At 33.7% G+C, this 16,839-nt stretch overlaps 1 protein-coding gene and 1 long non-coding RNA gene across 5 annotated transcripts; both read left to right on the forward strand.

The window, feature by feature from the left end:
• Nucleotides 1-281: 281 nt before the first annotated feature.
• Nucleotides 282-4,129, forward strand: LOC146904608 (uncharacterized). 4 transcript variants are annotated; one of them, XR_015020661.1, is made up of 7 exons: nucleotides 282-609; nucleotides 881-1,322; nucleotides 1,495-1,578; nucleotides 1,677-1,870; nucleotides 2,246-2,329; nucleotides 2,900-2,994; nucleotides 3,728-4,129. It is a non-coding gene; the product is annotated as an uncharacterized LOC146904608 (long non-coding RNA). The 4 variants fall into 4 exon arrangements; XR_015020663.1 differs by having other exon boundaries at nucleotides 881-1,226; XR_015020662.1 differs by lacking the exon at nucleotides 1,495-1,578.
• A 6,070-nt stretch (nucleotides 4,130-10,199) lies between these two features.
• Nucleotides 10,200-11,252, forward strand: LOC146904609 (uncharacterized). The gene has a single exon (XM_085728325.1). It carries the CDS (start codon nucleotides 10,200-10,202, stop codon nucleotides 11,250-11,252), a length of 1,053 nt encoding a protein of 350 aa, XP_085584451.1.
• Nucleotides 11,253-16,839: the final 5,587 nt, after the last annotated feature.

Here is a 16,839-nt window from a genome sequence, read left to right on the forward strand (position 1 = left end):
TTTTCCGAAACAACTATTTCATATTTATCTCTACTTCCGAAACAAATTGGCCCTACAACTATTTCATATTTATTTATAGCCCTATTTTTCTGAAACAAATATTTCATATTTATCTCTTTTGTTTTCCGAAACAACTATTTCATATTCATCTATAGCCCTATTTTTCTGAAACAACTATTTCATATTTATCTCTTCCGTTTTCCGAAATAACTATTTTATATTTATCTCTACTTCCGAAACAATTGCCCTATTATCTCTTCTGTTTGGTTTTCTCTCACATCAAATATTAGCAAACAAAGCTATCGCCTCCATCTTCTCTCAAAAAAGAAAAACCGATCGCTCCATCTTTCCATCCCAATTTCTCTCTTCACTTCCTCTCTCTCTCTCTGCATGAAATCAACCACATCATTCCCACCATCTCACCGCGATTCGAGTTCGGGTCTCCGATCCCTCACCGCCGCCGTGAACCACCGCCTAGGGCGAAGATGATAGCAATTTCGTATCTCACTGCACTCACAACATATTTCAGTTACGGTTTGCTATTCGCTTTCGGTCAATTTCGTGATTTCTTCCGAAAAATCATACTGGTGCAGTTCGAATAATCTTCAGGTTCCTTCAATTCTCATATTTTATGTTGGTCAAGTTTTATTGTTTATGCATTTAGATTGAACTGAATATACGTGTTCTTCATGTAGCTTCAATTCAGATATATTTTTTTCAATTTTTTTATTTTCGATTTTGATTGTTTATGTATTTAGATTGAACTGAATAAACGTCCTTTTTTTTTGCTTTAGTTTTATATGATTTTGTTGAAGTTTTGAATTTTTTGAAGAAACTATTCTAGGGTTGTAAGGATTCATAGATCTTTGTGATTGTGCAGGATGGTATGTAATTTTGTGTTTGATAATATATGGAGGAATGGATAGAGATATCTGAGAAAGGAGTGTGGCCATTAGAGACTGTTAAATAGGGTCTTCTTTCATAAATTCACTTCTTCTACTATTTGGTTCATCAAATTCCAGATATTGATTTCTTCTTTATCCGTTTCCATATCTATTTGTTTTAATCTACCATTTGTATGTGTTGTTGTATATTCCCTGCATTGGCTGCCATGGCTGCTCTGTTGATGTTACAATGCTAAATAATATGTTTCGGTTCTGATGGTAAAAGGTCCATAGGGATGATGTTTTTGTGCTGGTGTAATGTGTGAGTGGAGGGTGAACAAGGTACTTCACTTTTAATCTGCCACTTATTTGTGTCAGATTTTTGTTTGCAGGTCCTTTAAACATAACTTTGTTTGTTCAGTGTTTGTTTCCATACAGGCTGTTTCCAGCTTTAGTTACTTCTTCTTTTACATGTTTGATTGAATGCATCATTGAATTTTACATTTATAATTCATTTCTTTTTGGGTTACAAATGTGTGTTTTAGATTTAGGCTTTGAAATTGTGTCCACTTCTGCTACATTATTCAAAGAATTCTTTTCTTTTATGTAGGTTTTGAATTCAACTCTCAGCACTGCCATGCGAGAGATTGAGAAGAGATAAAATATGGACCTTGATTTTATTTTCTTTATCTACGTAACGTTTTTTTAGATATACACTGCTCTGAATTATCTTTTTAAAGAATAGGTTTGTAAGATTGATCCAGATAACTGATACTTTTTTATTGGATGCAGATCAATCCAAATATGTATTGTGTTTTGTTGGTGCTCTGACATCAACAAACAGAAGTAGCTTCATAGGATTGATCTAATAGCTGATACTTCTTTTAGCAGAAAGTGTCATGGAGGCTGGCTGTTGAGAATTTGCATTTGAGTTTATTATCCATGTGCTCCATCGCTAGAAGAGGCAGCGGAAAAAGAGTTGACATGTGAGTACCTATAATCGTACTATTATAATTGCTTTGATTTTTTTGAAGAAATTTTGCTTACTACCATGATATAACAAATTTTTCTATATGGAACAAGTGAGTTGCTAAATAACATGAACCATGAAATTTTTCCAACTTTTAAATTTCATCGATTGATTTCAATGTAAATTGAATATGATTTCTCCATATTTTCCTTCTCAACATGTTTCTATAAATTGATTCTACTGTGACCATAAATGAACGAGTAGTGAATTTAGAAAACAAGCAACCACAAAGCTAAACAGTATAGTTTGTTTTTTCCATAGTCCATATGAGCAACTAGATAAGCTTAGCAATCTAACACAATTGGGGCTGACTTTGCTTTTGCCATCACAGGGCTTGAATCTATGAACAGTGCAATTGAGGGAGCTCAGGCAACACAAGAGCTAATAGGATGGCGGTGACAGATGATATTTTTAGGTGCACCACTACACTTGCATGCATTTTTGCGGCTTCAATGACACATTAATCTTCTAAAAATTGCAATTTGTTAGCTGTTTGATTATTTTAAAAATTGCACTTTTGTTTAGTAGTGACAACACCAACTATTGAATTTAATGGTCCAATGAATTTGCCATTTGATTTGGTTAGGGAGAGACGTATAGTTTTTAGAACTGCTTCGAAGACACTGATGCAACTCCTTTATTAATATTTTTTATTATTAGAGTAAACAAGTAACTGACAACATATGTTCTGTTTTCTTTTCTATTACATGAATCATTATATAATTGAAATTATTTGTATTTGTTATTTGAGCCTATTTTGGAAGAATAACACATTAATAGAAGACAACACTCTAATGGTTCATTTGTCTTGAGAAAAGGTTTTTGATTTTATAATTTGATATAATTTTTGTTACTTCAATTTTTCAATGAGTTTTCATTTTCAATTTTTCAATGAGTTTTCGTAAACTTGAAAAGTTTCAAGTTTTTGTCATTATTTGGTTTGCTATTATTGTGTATTTGATGAAGGATATTCATCTTCGTATAGGACATGGATTCATTCAATGAAAGATGTGTCCAGCCCTTGGAACTTTGATGAACTTCAGAGACCTTCATACTACCCTCGGCAGTACTAAGTGGCTGGTAATTCATCTTAACTAGAATTCATAAAGTCGATACATTTATGAATATTTCTAAAAAGTCCTTGATTTGGTCAAATTTTGCTCATTTTGGTTGTCATGTGTTTTTTGTTGATTTCGTTGGCTTTGAGCTGAACAGTTTTTGCTCCCGTTTTAATCAACACTACTGTTTTTGTTTATTGCTATGTTTCCATTGTTATCAAGAAACTTGACTACTTTGAATTCTGAAGGAAACTTGGTTGCTTTATCATCATCCCCTTCTTCTACGAGTGACTTTTTTTTTGTTTATGTTGTTATATAATTAGTCTTTCATAATTTAAACTTTATTTTGCTTGCAATGTCTTTGTACATGTAACAAGTTTATAAATTGTCGAGAATAAAGGCGAGAAAGGTCAATGGTTTTTTGGTCACTTGAGGTTTGTTATTGGGTGTATTTGTGCTTATTTGTTATCTACCCTTGAACCAACAACTAAATAGAACTGTTCGAAAGTCCTTCATAATGTTGATGGTTTAGCAGATACAAGTGTTTGTATTTTGAGCCCGAATTAGTTTTTGTTTGGAGTTGTCCTTTGCTATAGAGGCTCAGGTTTTTCAGGTAGATTACTCATCAATAACAGTTTATTATTTGAGTCTTTCATGAATGGTGCAATTGTTTTCTGACAGTTTTGTATCGATCTCAATTTTTATTTCCTGGCTGTAATTTATGTTGTTGAGATTCTTTTTTGTTATTTTTATAGCAGGCTGGAATGAAGTGTTGCATTTTTCTGCATCTTTTTACAAGTTGCAGTCTCTCTTAATTGGAGAGCAGATTGGATACTTACAGTTTTATGGGGGTGCAATTTGTATTGTTTGGTATAGCCTTGGTTATCGAGTTGTGGCAGGCAATATGTGTGATGTTTTAAATTTATCCAAATGAATATTTTATTAGTTGAGAGGTATATTTGGCGAGGCTTTGTTGATGTAAGCTAATCGAGTTTTATCAAAAGTACAGGACCTGCAAGCTTACTGTGATATTTTTATTCATTTTTCAATTGCTTTGTGTGTCAATATAAGCCTTATAGGCTTTGGTATGATGTAAATAATGAAGTAAATTCTAATACATTCCATAGAAGAATGAAGATATTGGATTTATTAGTAAATAGCTCAAAGTAGGCATGTGAAACTTATTAGATGGTTATATGTATTAGAATGATTATTGCGTAGCAACCTGCAAAGTTTCTTTTTGATTTTTGTGAATATCACCATGTTCTTGAAGATACCAATTGAAGTGAGGCTAAAGATTAATTAGGAAAATCCTAATGAGATCCTAATAGATAGAGAAACCCGAATAGAGAGGATCTTTATAAATTTTGAGGGACAACTAGAGGTGCAACTTAGTTTATGTGGTTGTATTATTTTAAGTAGCAACTTATTTTTATCTCAACAAGTTTCCTATATTATGCGTAGCATTATTAATTTTTTTTAGGGGTGCGTAGCATGCATTATTAATGTTGAGCAAATTAAGTTATAGTTGTACTTTATGTTTTTTAATAGTCATGTTGAAGATATTGATAATGGATGAAGATACTGTGTTAACTTCAAATGTGATATATAGAGAAATATTTCGTAATTTATAATAACTAATGTTGTATGCACCTCATTTCAAAAAAAATGAATGTTTATCGTACTATATTTAATTTTAATACAATTTTTTTCCCTATATAATATCTAACATCAATGTAAATGCAAAATATAACTTATTGGTCTCTATTATAGTTGATGAGTGCGACGCATGGGTCAAAAGTCTTTCGTAATGTTGTTTACGTCTAACGTCGTTTATGAAGAAGTATTTCGTAATGTTTGATATAAATGATATCATGTAGGTGATGATCAAACTACATCGACAGTTTGTTGCATTTTAGTATTTCATACAATATATTTTTTTTTGGTTACAATTATTTCATACAATATTATATAATGTAATGTTTTATTTATTTATTTAAATTATTGCATTTTAATTGTTAGCGTATGTTTCCCAACTCATAAGACCCGTGCGGCGCACGGGTCGGCGTTCTAGTAATAATGAATTAACTCGTGTGTTGCACGGGTTGGATTATAACTTGTATTTGAGAAAATAAAATTGTGATAGGTATAATAAAATGTATTTTGCTGATTTATAATATTTTAAAATGTAGTGATATGATTATTTTAATATTAATTTATACTAAAATAGGAGTATTTTTTAAAACATATGAGAATTTATATTGATTTGTATCGTAGATTTGTGTAAATATTTTAAGGACAAATAATACAGTTTTTGGTGGATTCTATAATATTTAATAATTTAAAAGGCATATATCATAGTTTAGTTTACCTTAATGCAATCATATAAGAAAATTCTTTTATGGTATCGTAGTGGTGTAATAATATGTTGCTTTGTTTTTTTTTTTTTTTTTTATCTTGAAATCTCACATTCTTTTCTATTAAAGTTAGTCATTTATGCTTGATGTCAGTATTACTCATAAGAAATGTTGCAATAGGTTCAAGTTAGGATATGATTAATCTTTGGTGGTTTTGTCTTTTTCATCTTTTAACCATGATCTTCTAAATTACGCAATGTGACATAACTACTTATTTTTATGTTCCTATTTCTTATTTAAGGTTTCCTATATTTATTGAAAAGATAATCATTATGGTGATAAATTAGCTTATTTTGGACTTTTCTGTCAAACCTCCATTTCTGGATTTTTATTCTGACTTTTATTGGTCCAAATTATTTTAACCAACGGTTTGGTTTACCTTATCATTTATTGAATGAATCTAAAAAGTAAATTTTTGCTTATATTTGTGACCGGAGGGTGTATTTTTGTTTGTCTATTTTTTTCTTCCAATTAATGTTTATATTCCCAGGTTTATTTAATCATATATAGACACTATAGAATAATAAAGGGTGATATTTTTTTTAAATTATGCTTAATTACATCAATATTAGTGATTATTAGATAGAATAAGAGTGGAAAGTTTTTTTAAGAGTTGCACAATTCTAACTTAAAATTAGATAGTATCAAAAAGAGTGAGACTTTTTTTGTGTGTGTCATATCAGTGCGGTTCTAGCTTAAAAAAACATCAAAGCTTTTAAAATTCCAAAGACACATTTCAATATTAATATGCTTTAAAATCACAGATACATGTTCAACCTAAGACACTAACTTAAATGAATGCTTTATAGTAACATTTCAAGAAAAAATCTAGTAAAGAATCAAATTAACATATTATTTCATTTTATTTTTTCTTTTAATTCTAACAAAACTTAAGTTTATTTTTTTGAACAGGCAAAACTTAAGTTTATTATAATTTGTTAAGAAAAAGATAATATTTTTGGATATACTAATGCTATAATAGTATTAGTCTATAAAAGCTCAAGTCTCTTATACTTTGTTAGTCCATATACATAGACTTTTTAACTACTATTTTTTCTAATATTTCATTTCGGATCAAATATTAATTAAATTGATGCAACATATAGTTTCATGAAGAAAAATCTGAGTAGGACAATTTGCTGAAAGTAAGTGCTACAATGGCTTATTTGTGTTTTTCTTTGATGGCATCAAAGAGCTTTGAGGAACCTCACAGGCTTCCTTATATTGAATATCATTAGATAAATTTGATAAATTATTGCAAAAATATAATACAATGGCTCCATAGTAAAAATTGAATATGAATCTACATATAGAGCAATAAGCAAATAAAAGTTGAAAATACCGTACACCAGTCCAGCAAACAATTAGAAACACATTTGTCCAAATTAAGTTCAAAATACGTTAAAATATATATATTAATTAAGATTAGATGCTTATATCAATTAAGATTAGATGCTGATACAATGGGTTATGAGAATGGCAACACAATTGAATTCACTCAATTAAGCACACCAAATAGAATAAAGATAAAGGGTGAATTTTTTTTAACTCAAGCTTAACAACTTTATTAATTTGATTATAGATATATGATCACTAAAAAAATAGATTCTAATATGTATTCTGTGTTTTTTTTTTTTTCTTCTTCATAGTTAGTAGTGTCTCACCCAATTCTTGGTATTGGAGATACATGGTGTTGCTCTTTCACTCATCATGGTTGATGAAGTATTGAGGCCAATTTGTGTACGGATGACATAGCTTGATTGTCATCAACGCAACTCTCTCTATTAATTTCTTTCTCCTTGGTTGATAATTTCCACTATTCATATGTTGACTCGGTGATTCATGATCATGGAAATTTAGGGAAAAAAACATTGTTATGGATTTCGACAATTGATACTTTTTTTTTTTGAAGGAATGGATTTCGACAATTGATACTTGATACATAAAGTATTAGGCAAATATGATAATGGGAGAAAATAAATTATCAGACACAAATATTATATATTATACATATATAATACTATGATACATACAAAAAAAATACCATGACTAAAAAATGAGATATCAAAATCAAGAATGATGTGTGTGTGATATCAAGGTTATGAATGAAAGATGAGATATCTAACTCAGGAATGATATTATTTATGTGTGATCAAGGATGTGAATTAGAAATGAATGAATATATTTGAGGAAAGATATATGGACACAAATTAAAACCGGGACAGTGGAAGAGTGAGAGATTTCTTATTTAATGAATAAATATCACTTAATTCATTTTTATCAAAACAATGATGCTTATACGTTGTAGCTTTTGGAAATTGAAAAGTCTAGGATGCAATTAGTCTACTTGTACGTTAAAATGAAGTGTTGGACTTGGATTGCTAATTAATAAAAATGGTAACTCATAAATTAGCCAAAGGAATAAATTGGACACAATGCATTTTGTCCATGTTAGCATGTGTAGTTTTTTTTTTTTTTATTTAAACCGGGAGAATGTAACAGTAAAGAATATGTGTAATGTAGTGGGGCTTATAATTAATACTTATAAGAGATGATAGTGTAAGGTTTTAGCATAGAGTAAGATGCTTTTTTAGAGATGCCACATCATCACAATGGAGGCCTAAGAATAGCTCAAGCTTCTAATTCAAAGATATATAGATACCATTGTAAATTACTCTATTATAGTTCATTGTTCCATCACAATTCTGTAACTTTTTTTGCACATAATAAATTGAGATGCAATTATCTTTTTATTACAGTTGTCTTATCACATTGATATATGGTTGAACATCATGAATTATTAGAATATATAACTGTAGCCCTTCTAAATTCCAGCTCTGTTGAACACAGCCATAAAACAGACAAAATGAAATGAAAACACACACCAACGACGGCAGCGAATGGAAAGGGTACCATGGTGGTGGGTTTTTGTTTTCAAAGGGAGAAGAAGGGTGAAGGGGGGACACTGTTTCTCGCCTCTCTTTTCTCTCTCGATGAACTAGCTTTTTTTTTTTCTTGTTTAATTTAATATTCCAATCAATTTTTTTGTTAAAACCATCAAACCAAAAAAAAAAAACCTTTTACAACTTGTTGACTGACATTTGAAGGTTAAAATCCACCTTTCTCATGGTGGGAAAGGAATCACCATTCCCATGGTAAATGCCACCCCATAACCTGCACCATATTATCATGCTTTATCAGGTGGCATTTAGGGTGGGTAGGGGAAAGAGTTTCCCACCGTGGGAAAGTTGATTTTGACCTTTAGATCAAATGAATAACATAGTAATACTATACTCTATAAACACTAGATTTTTTTTCTCACACCATCTTCCACCACCACTTTAACAGCACCACCGCACCTTTTTCTTGCCTTCATTTTCATGTTCTTTAATTTTTGTTTTCTTTTTCACTTCTAACAGCATCACCACACTTTTGACTTGTTCATCTAACTCTAACTTTACTCTGCTTCTATTCCACTTCTTCAATCCTGTTTTCTGTCTTATCTACAAAAAAACCCACCATTATCCCCTTCAGAGGCCATTTCTGGCAACCATAAACTTGTTGAAGGAAAAAAAAAACCGGATCTATGATCCTCGTCGTGAGTTCTCTCTATTGAACCATTTATTCTTTCATTTTGAACACATCGCCGGAGAGCCACCGCCGACGAGTTTCTGGTCATCTTCTCCGGCTAATGTTTTCTTTTGTTGATATTTTCAGCAAATCAGAATAACGCATTAAAATTTCAGTTATCATATTTAGTAAAGTTCCAATCGATTCGTCTAAATGCATATTAAAATTTATTGTTAAAGATCTATTCTTGTCTTATTTTGAAGAGTATAGTCAGAGAATGTATTTTCAAACAATTTCATCATGTAGCTGAATCATAATAACTCATTAAAATAATATTGTAGTCTATGGACATCAAGAAGATTAAATAGTAGGAATACAATTTAACTAATATTTTTAAAGCTGTCAAGAAGCTCGACTGAAATGGAAAATCTGAATTGGTATTCAAGTGATGTCATTAAGGTTGAAGACAAACTAAAAAAGATTTGGTGTGGATAGACCATGATAAAATCAGTGCTCCACTTTAATCCAATGGTAAACAAACAACTTTCCCATGATGGGAAATTCTTTCCCTCACCCACCCTAAATGCCACCGCTTTATCAATACTATATTTTTTTTTTCACACCATCTTTCACGGAGAGCACTTCAGTGACATTAGTAAAATAATGTCATGGTGACATTCACCAATGGATTACTGCCACGTGGAACCTACCTATTAAAATAAAAAATAAAACAAAAAATGCCATTTAAATGAAACAGAAACAAACACGTCCTCACAAAAGTCATCCTCTCCCTGTTGTTGTTTGTCGTCCCCTTCCCATAGAATTATATCAGTATCATTATATCAGTTTTTCTTGTTCAAATTTAACTTAATCTAATCCTTCAAAGATATCCAACCCTCCTTCAATCCTTGGCATCAACTCTGAAACCTACACTTATAATATTGACGAGTTATGTATCTGCTCATAATTGTCTGTTGTTCAGGCGCTTGGTATTTTGTTGTTAAATTAGTCCCTTGGCACTTATTCAAATTTGCATTAAACGACTTATTTGGATGAAAGTTCACATTTTAATAGGCAGATGCTTTTATGGTAGAATGTGTACTTGGATCTATGCGTAGGTAATTAAACTTGATTTCAGATTGCTTGGAGCTCTATTTGTTTACAAAAGGAAGAGGGAGGTTTGGGGGTGAGGCAGTTGAAGGAGTTTAATATAGCTTTGTTAGGCAAATGGTGTTGGAGGATGTTGGTGGACAGAGGGGGTTTTTGGTATAGGGTTTTGGTGGCAAGATATGGTGAGGAGGGAGGGAGGTTGGAGGTTGGGGGCCGGAGTATTTCACCTTGGTGGAGGGAGATAGTGAAGATTAGGGATGGAGTAGGAGATACTGAAGGCGGTTGGTTTGCAGAGAGGGTATCGAAAGTTCTAGGTGATGGGACTAATACCTATTTTTGGCTGGATAGATGGGTAGGAAATGTTCCTTTGTGTAGGAGGTTCGCTCGCTTATTTGATCTAACCATAAATAAGTTTATTACAGTGGCGGAGATGTTAACACTTGGTTGGGAGGAAGGTGGAGAGGCGTGGTGTTGGAGGAGACGGTTGTGGGCGTGGGAGGAGGAGTTGGTAGAGGAGTGTAGGACTTTATTAGCAAATGTTGTTGTTCCGTCTAATGTATCTGACAAGTGGCAATGGGATCCGGATATCCATGATGGATACACAGTCAGAGGCGCATACAAAGCTCTGACATCTATGGTCTCTCATACGGTGGACACAACACTAAATTTGGTTTGGCATAAGCAGGTTCCTTTGAAAGTCTCCATAGTTGCGTGGCGCTTGATGCAAGACAGGTTACCAACCAAAGTTAACCAAAAAAGGTGTGGCATTGTTCAGACTACAGATACTATGTGCGTTTCAGGGTGCGGTAACATTGAGTCGGCATCCCATTTGTTCCTTCATTGTCATGTTTTTGGCTCGCTTTGGCAGCAAATCAGGTCCTGGATTGGTGTGTCTGGTGTAGATGCTGAAAATCTTCGTGAGCATTTTCTTCAATTTATTCATTGTTCCGGTTACTCAAGGGCTCGCAGTTCATTCTTACAATTATTATGGCTTCTTTGTATTTGGCTGGTGTGGAATGAACGTAATAATAGACTGTTCAATAACACTGAAACACCTATTGAGCAGCTCTTAGATAAAGTTAAGTTTCATTCGTTGTGGTGGCTTAAAGCCAATAAAACCACTTTTGTGTACGGCTCTCAAAGTTGGTGGTCGAACCCTTTTCATTGTCTGGGTATCGACTGACCTTATCTTGTATTTATAACTTTGTAACTGTCTGCTTGCCGGGGTGGAGCCTTTAGTACATCTTGTACTGAGGTGTTACCACCGCCGTTGTTAATATATACCATTTTGATTTCTTCAAAAAAAAACTTGATTTCATTTCTGAGTGAAAATATTCCTTGTCAGTTTGATAGTTAATGGTCATAGAAGAACCTGACATTAACTTTTAGCCTATACCAAAAATCATCTTAATAAGCCAAATATCTTATTCAACAACAAGGATTCATCAAATATGAGATTGAGAAGGAGAGATTCATGAAATATGAGATTGAGAAGCAGGGATAGACTCGCCGACGGCTGTGACAGATTGTGTTCGACGGTGCGGCGGAGGGTGGTGGTAGAACGTTATTGCGGCGGACGACGATGAAAACCGGTGGCGGTGGTGGCTTTTGGGATCTGCGAAGATGTAGAAATCTATGGGAAGGGGATGACAAAGAACATCAGGGAGAAGATGACTTTTCATTTAAATGGCCTTTTTTGTTTTATTTTTTATTTTAATTGGTAGGTTCCACGTGGCAGTCACCCATTGGTGAATGTCACCATGACATTATTTTACTAATGTCACTGAAGTGTTCTCCTTCTTTCACCATCTTTCTCTCTCCTCACTGTCCTTCTTCACCCACCACCGCCAACAGCAACCTCTCAAAAGTTAAAATCCATCTAGTTACCACCATGGATTAAAACTCCACTTTTTTTTTTTTTTGGCAACTCTACCTAGTTACAACTCCACTTTTTTTTTGGATTTTTTTTTTTTTTGTGAATCTTGAATATGGTATATCATATTTGATTTATAAGAACTAGCTTTTGAATCCATTAATTTATTTCTAGTACCAGGAACGGAATATGAACAAAAGATTGAAGCGGTCGTGATATGCAAATGGGTGTGGCAGATCGTCCATGAGAGAGAAAGGGATCAATGCATTTTTATGCTAAATTAAAAAAATTATATGAAATTGGGGCCAATAAACTTTATCAGCTAATATCCAATTGAAGAAAAGAGAAAGGGATATATACATTTTTTCAACGATCCAAATCACAGTTCAACACAATATAAAAATACATAAAAAACGGAGGAACCATATAACAGGGAGATTGAATCCCATATCAACACAAAAAAGTGATTGAAATAGAGAGATCCAGGAAAGAAAAGCCATCGTTGGAGAGTTCTGAATATTCGAAGGTGACTGTTGCCAATTGCCATGGTTAAAGAAAATAGGAGAAGATGAATGTCACATGGTGTTTTAATTGTGGTTAAAAGAAATGGAAAATGATCAATTGACAATGTATTTGCCTATACACTTGTACAACCCCCCCCCCCCCCCCCCCCATGTGGCACTGGGACCCACACTTTAATTCACTTTACTCTTCTCTCACACTTTACCCACAATTAATGTAGTGTACATTAATTGTACACTATAGATGTTGTCAACGTATCACTGTTCAAAAGAAAATATGGTGGAGGCGGTCCATAATAAAATAAATACTCCTCTTAAATCTAATGGCTAAAATTAACTGACCCATAGTGGGAAAATATTTCCCTCACCCACCCTAAATGTCACCCCACTTGAATATCAACCATCGATGTAAGGTGGAGTTTAACATGGGAAAGGTGAATCCTTTCCCATCATGGAAAAGATGATTTTTGACCCTTGATATATTAATAAAAATATTCAATGGTTGAGATGGATCACTTGCAACCTTTTGTTAACTTTTTGGTTTTAAAAATTGTACAAAAATTGTGACTCCACTTATATAGGATTAATGTTATTTTATTTAATATTGATAAAAAATTGTAAAATAATTAAAAACTCTTTAGAAAACTAACGATATTTATGCATAAACATTGTTAACTTTTCAGTTACTAAGAGATTTGGAGTTGGACTGTAAAGTTTGGGAAAAGGTTTTAGGGAATTGATTGTGGCAAACTGCTATTCAATATGAATCATCAAAGAACAAACAAGAACTCAATCAAGTCACAACTCTTCTTCTGCACCAGATATTCCACCTCCTCTATGCTAAACTTAAAACATGTTCTCTCTGGCAACTGGTTCAACTCGTCAAGGGTAAAAAATGTTGGAACAAAATGTGTTTAACGTTACCCTATTGGTTTTGATGATAACAAGGTATTAAAAGTTGTCAATTGAATATGCTAATATTTGTTCAAGTGTGCAGGACCATAGACAAAAATTTTATTACATAGGCTCTGAGAACAAATGAAGAGCAATTGAAGTTTAAAAGAAAGCTTGATCAACAAGGCATCTGAAGAGTGGAAGTTCTGATAGCTTGTAGGTTCTGAAGACAATGAGATTCTGAAGAGCAGAAGCTGACGTCATCATCAGAAGGACTCAACGCCAGAAGCAACCTCATCAGAAGCTGAACTCATCAGAAGCCACATATCACCAGAAGTTGCATAATTGTTGAAGATTGAAGATTTAAGTTGGAATTCACTCCTCAACGTTCAAAAAGAAGATTACAGCCTGGAGCAACGACTAATTTGAAGAATTGAAGAGCATTGTACTATTGTTTTTGAAAAGCTTCAGTACAAGACAAAATAGTACAATCACGTTCTCCACCACTCTGTTTTGTGTCTGCTATAGTACAAGGCATATTCTGCATAATCTTCTGATTATTCTACCAATATGGGAATGGATTTGAAATTGTTCCTGCTTAGGACAATACCCATATCAAGGAAGAAATCATTGGTGATTTGATCAAGATATATACAACGACTAGAAGACTCTGTTTTGGTGTGCTGTCATGTTTTGCAACGTCTCTTTCACACCTCTATATAAAGGAGTGAAGACTTGAAGATTAACAAGACTCTACAACATTTTTACAAGTGTCAAAACTCTGTCAAAATCAATGCACACAGTTCACATAGAATTTCTGTTTGAAAGTTCATATCTTAGAAATTCTAGAGTCTTAAGAGTCGTATCTGATTTGTATTGTGAACACCACTGATTGTATATCAAGTGTTCAACCTCAAACATTTTTATTTGTAATTCTGTTTGATTAGAAGTCTCTTGCTTTTGTGCTTGAGCATAGGAAGTCTCTTGCTTGTGTGCTTGAGCATAGGAAAACTCTTGCGTGTGTGCTTGAGTAGTTTGAAGTCTCTTGCTTGTGTGCTTTAGCAATTGTAATCAGATATTGATTTTAGTGAACTCCTCTTGGAAGTGCAAGGGGGACAGGACTACTTCCGGATTGTGGAAGGAACCTGTATAATTGCTTGTGTCTCTCTTCTCTCTCTATCTCTTTTATTTTCGCTGCGTAATTGTGCTTCTGATCACACCAGAAGCAACTGCTCTAAGTGCTTCTGGTCAGTGCAATCAGAATCTGTTAAGAGAAAAAGAAGAAAAATCACACACAATTCAACCCCCCCTTCTTGTGTTTTCTCACCTTCAATTGGTATCTAGAGCCTTGGTCTGTTATTTCAACACTTAACAGTGTAAAAATCAAAGTTCCTGAGAAAACATGTCTGGTGATGAATCCTTCTCCGGTGGTAAGAAGAACAACAATGCTGTTGGATATGACTATGGAACTTCAGGAGAGAAGAAAGCCAATTCCAAAAAGCTTCCATTATTTAATGGAGATCCTGAAGACTTCTCTTGGTGGAAAACCAACTTCTATAGTTATGTCATAAGCATGGATGAAGAACTCTGGAATATACTTGAAGATGGTGTTGGTGACTTGGTTCTTGATGAAGAAGAAGCTGTTGTTGATAGAAGAAAACATACTCCTGCTCAGAAGAAGATTTACAAGAAGCATCATGATATCAGAGGAACACTTATCAATGTTATACCAAAGGATGTGTATATGAAGATGAGTGATAAGTCCACTGCAAAAGCTATGTTTGCTTCTCTCTGTTCAAACTTTGAAGGAAGCAAGAAGGTCAAAGAAGCAAGAGCTCTCATTTTGGTTCATCAATATGAGTTGTTCAAGATGAAAGATGATGAAACTATTGATCAGATGTATTCAAGGTTTCAGACTCTAGTCTCTGGACTTAAAATATTGAAGAAAAGCTATGTTGCTTCTGATCATGTGAGCAAGATCCTAAGAAGCTTACCTGCAAGCTGGAGACCTAAGGTCACTGCAATTGAGGAAGCTAAAGATTTAAACACTTTAAGTGTTGAAGATCTTATAAGCTCTCTCAAGGTGCATGAATTAAGTCTGAATGAGCATGAACCTGTCAGAAAGGTGAAATCTATTGCTCTTCCATCTAAAGGAAAAGCTTCCAAAGCTTTGAGAGTAGTTGAGTCTGAAGAAGAATCACCAGAAGGAGATTCTGATGTAGATCTTGCTATTGTTGAGGAAATGGGATTGCTCTCAAACAGGCTTCAATATCTTGCAAGAAAGAGCAGAAAATCTACAAGCAGAAGGAGTGGTTTCAGAAGCTCCAAGAAAGAATATCAGTAGGGATGCTTCAACTGCAAGAAGCCTGGACATTTCATTGCTGACTGCCATGATCTTCAGAAGGAAAAATCAAGCAACAAGTACAAAAAGCCAGCATTCATGACCAGCAAGTTCAAGAAGCAGATTCAACAGAGCTTGATGACTACTTGGGAAGATCTTGATAGTGAATTTGGTTCTGAAAAGGAGTCTACTGAAGAAGATGCAAAAGTAGTTGTTGGGTTAGTAGCTACTGTCACTCCAGAAGCTGAATCAGATTCTGAAGAAGAAAATGAGGTATTCTCTAAAATCTCTAGAAAACATCTTATTGAAAACCTTAAAGAACATGTAGCACATTTTGAACATAGAACCAATGAGTTGAAAGATTTGAAAGAAAAATATGTTGAGCTTTTAAAGCAACAAGAATCAACTCTATTGGATCTGAAAGCTTCTGAAGAAGGACTCAGAGGATTTGATCTCATATGTAAAACATATGAAGACAAACTCAGATATCTTTGTCAGAAGCTCCAAGAAACTTGTGCTGGAAAGTCTTTAAGTAACCAACAAATTGCTCTTGAGGATTTTATCATATCTGATATTGACAGAAGCAAAGTGGCTTCTATGATCTATGGCATATACAAGAATAATGGAAAAGGGATTGGATTCTCAGAAGGGAAACCTAATGAAATCAACCTTAAGTCTTGTATGAATGGCATAAAGGAATGGTTGAAAACATTCTTTGTTCCTGAAGGTGCTAAGTCAGAAGCTGCTGTTAAGTCTGAACCTGAAGCTTCTAGCTCTAAGACAAAGAATATTTCTAAGTCAAAGAACTCTGAATCTAAGGTAAAGAATGCTTCTGATTCTAAAGCTTCAAAGATCAAGATTCTAAAGAGGTCATAACCTCTCCCTAAGAGTCTGATGAACCCAGCTTCTGGGGTCTTAAAGCCTAAGTTTCAGAGGAAGAAAACAGTAGTTGCTTCTTGGGAACCAATACATAAAGGTATTAAACCTAAGGTGTTGAGTAATCAGAAGCATTCTGACCTGCCTCTGAAGGAACACCAGAAGCAAAGTAAACCTTCCAGAACTAACCCCTAAGGACCCACAAAGATATGGGTACCTAAATCTGAAATTGTGAACAATGCAGGTGTGTATGAAAGCAAAGGAA

Source organism: Medicago sativa, chromosome 7 (genome assembly GCF_051527215.1).
Source record: "Medicago sativa cultivar Bolivia chromosome 7, Bolivia_mono, whole genome shotgun sequence".
NCBI lineage: Eukaryota > Viridiplantae > Streptophyta > Magnoliopsida > Fabales > Fabaceae > Medicago > Medicago sativa.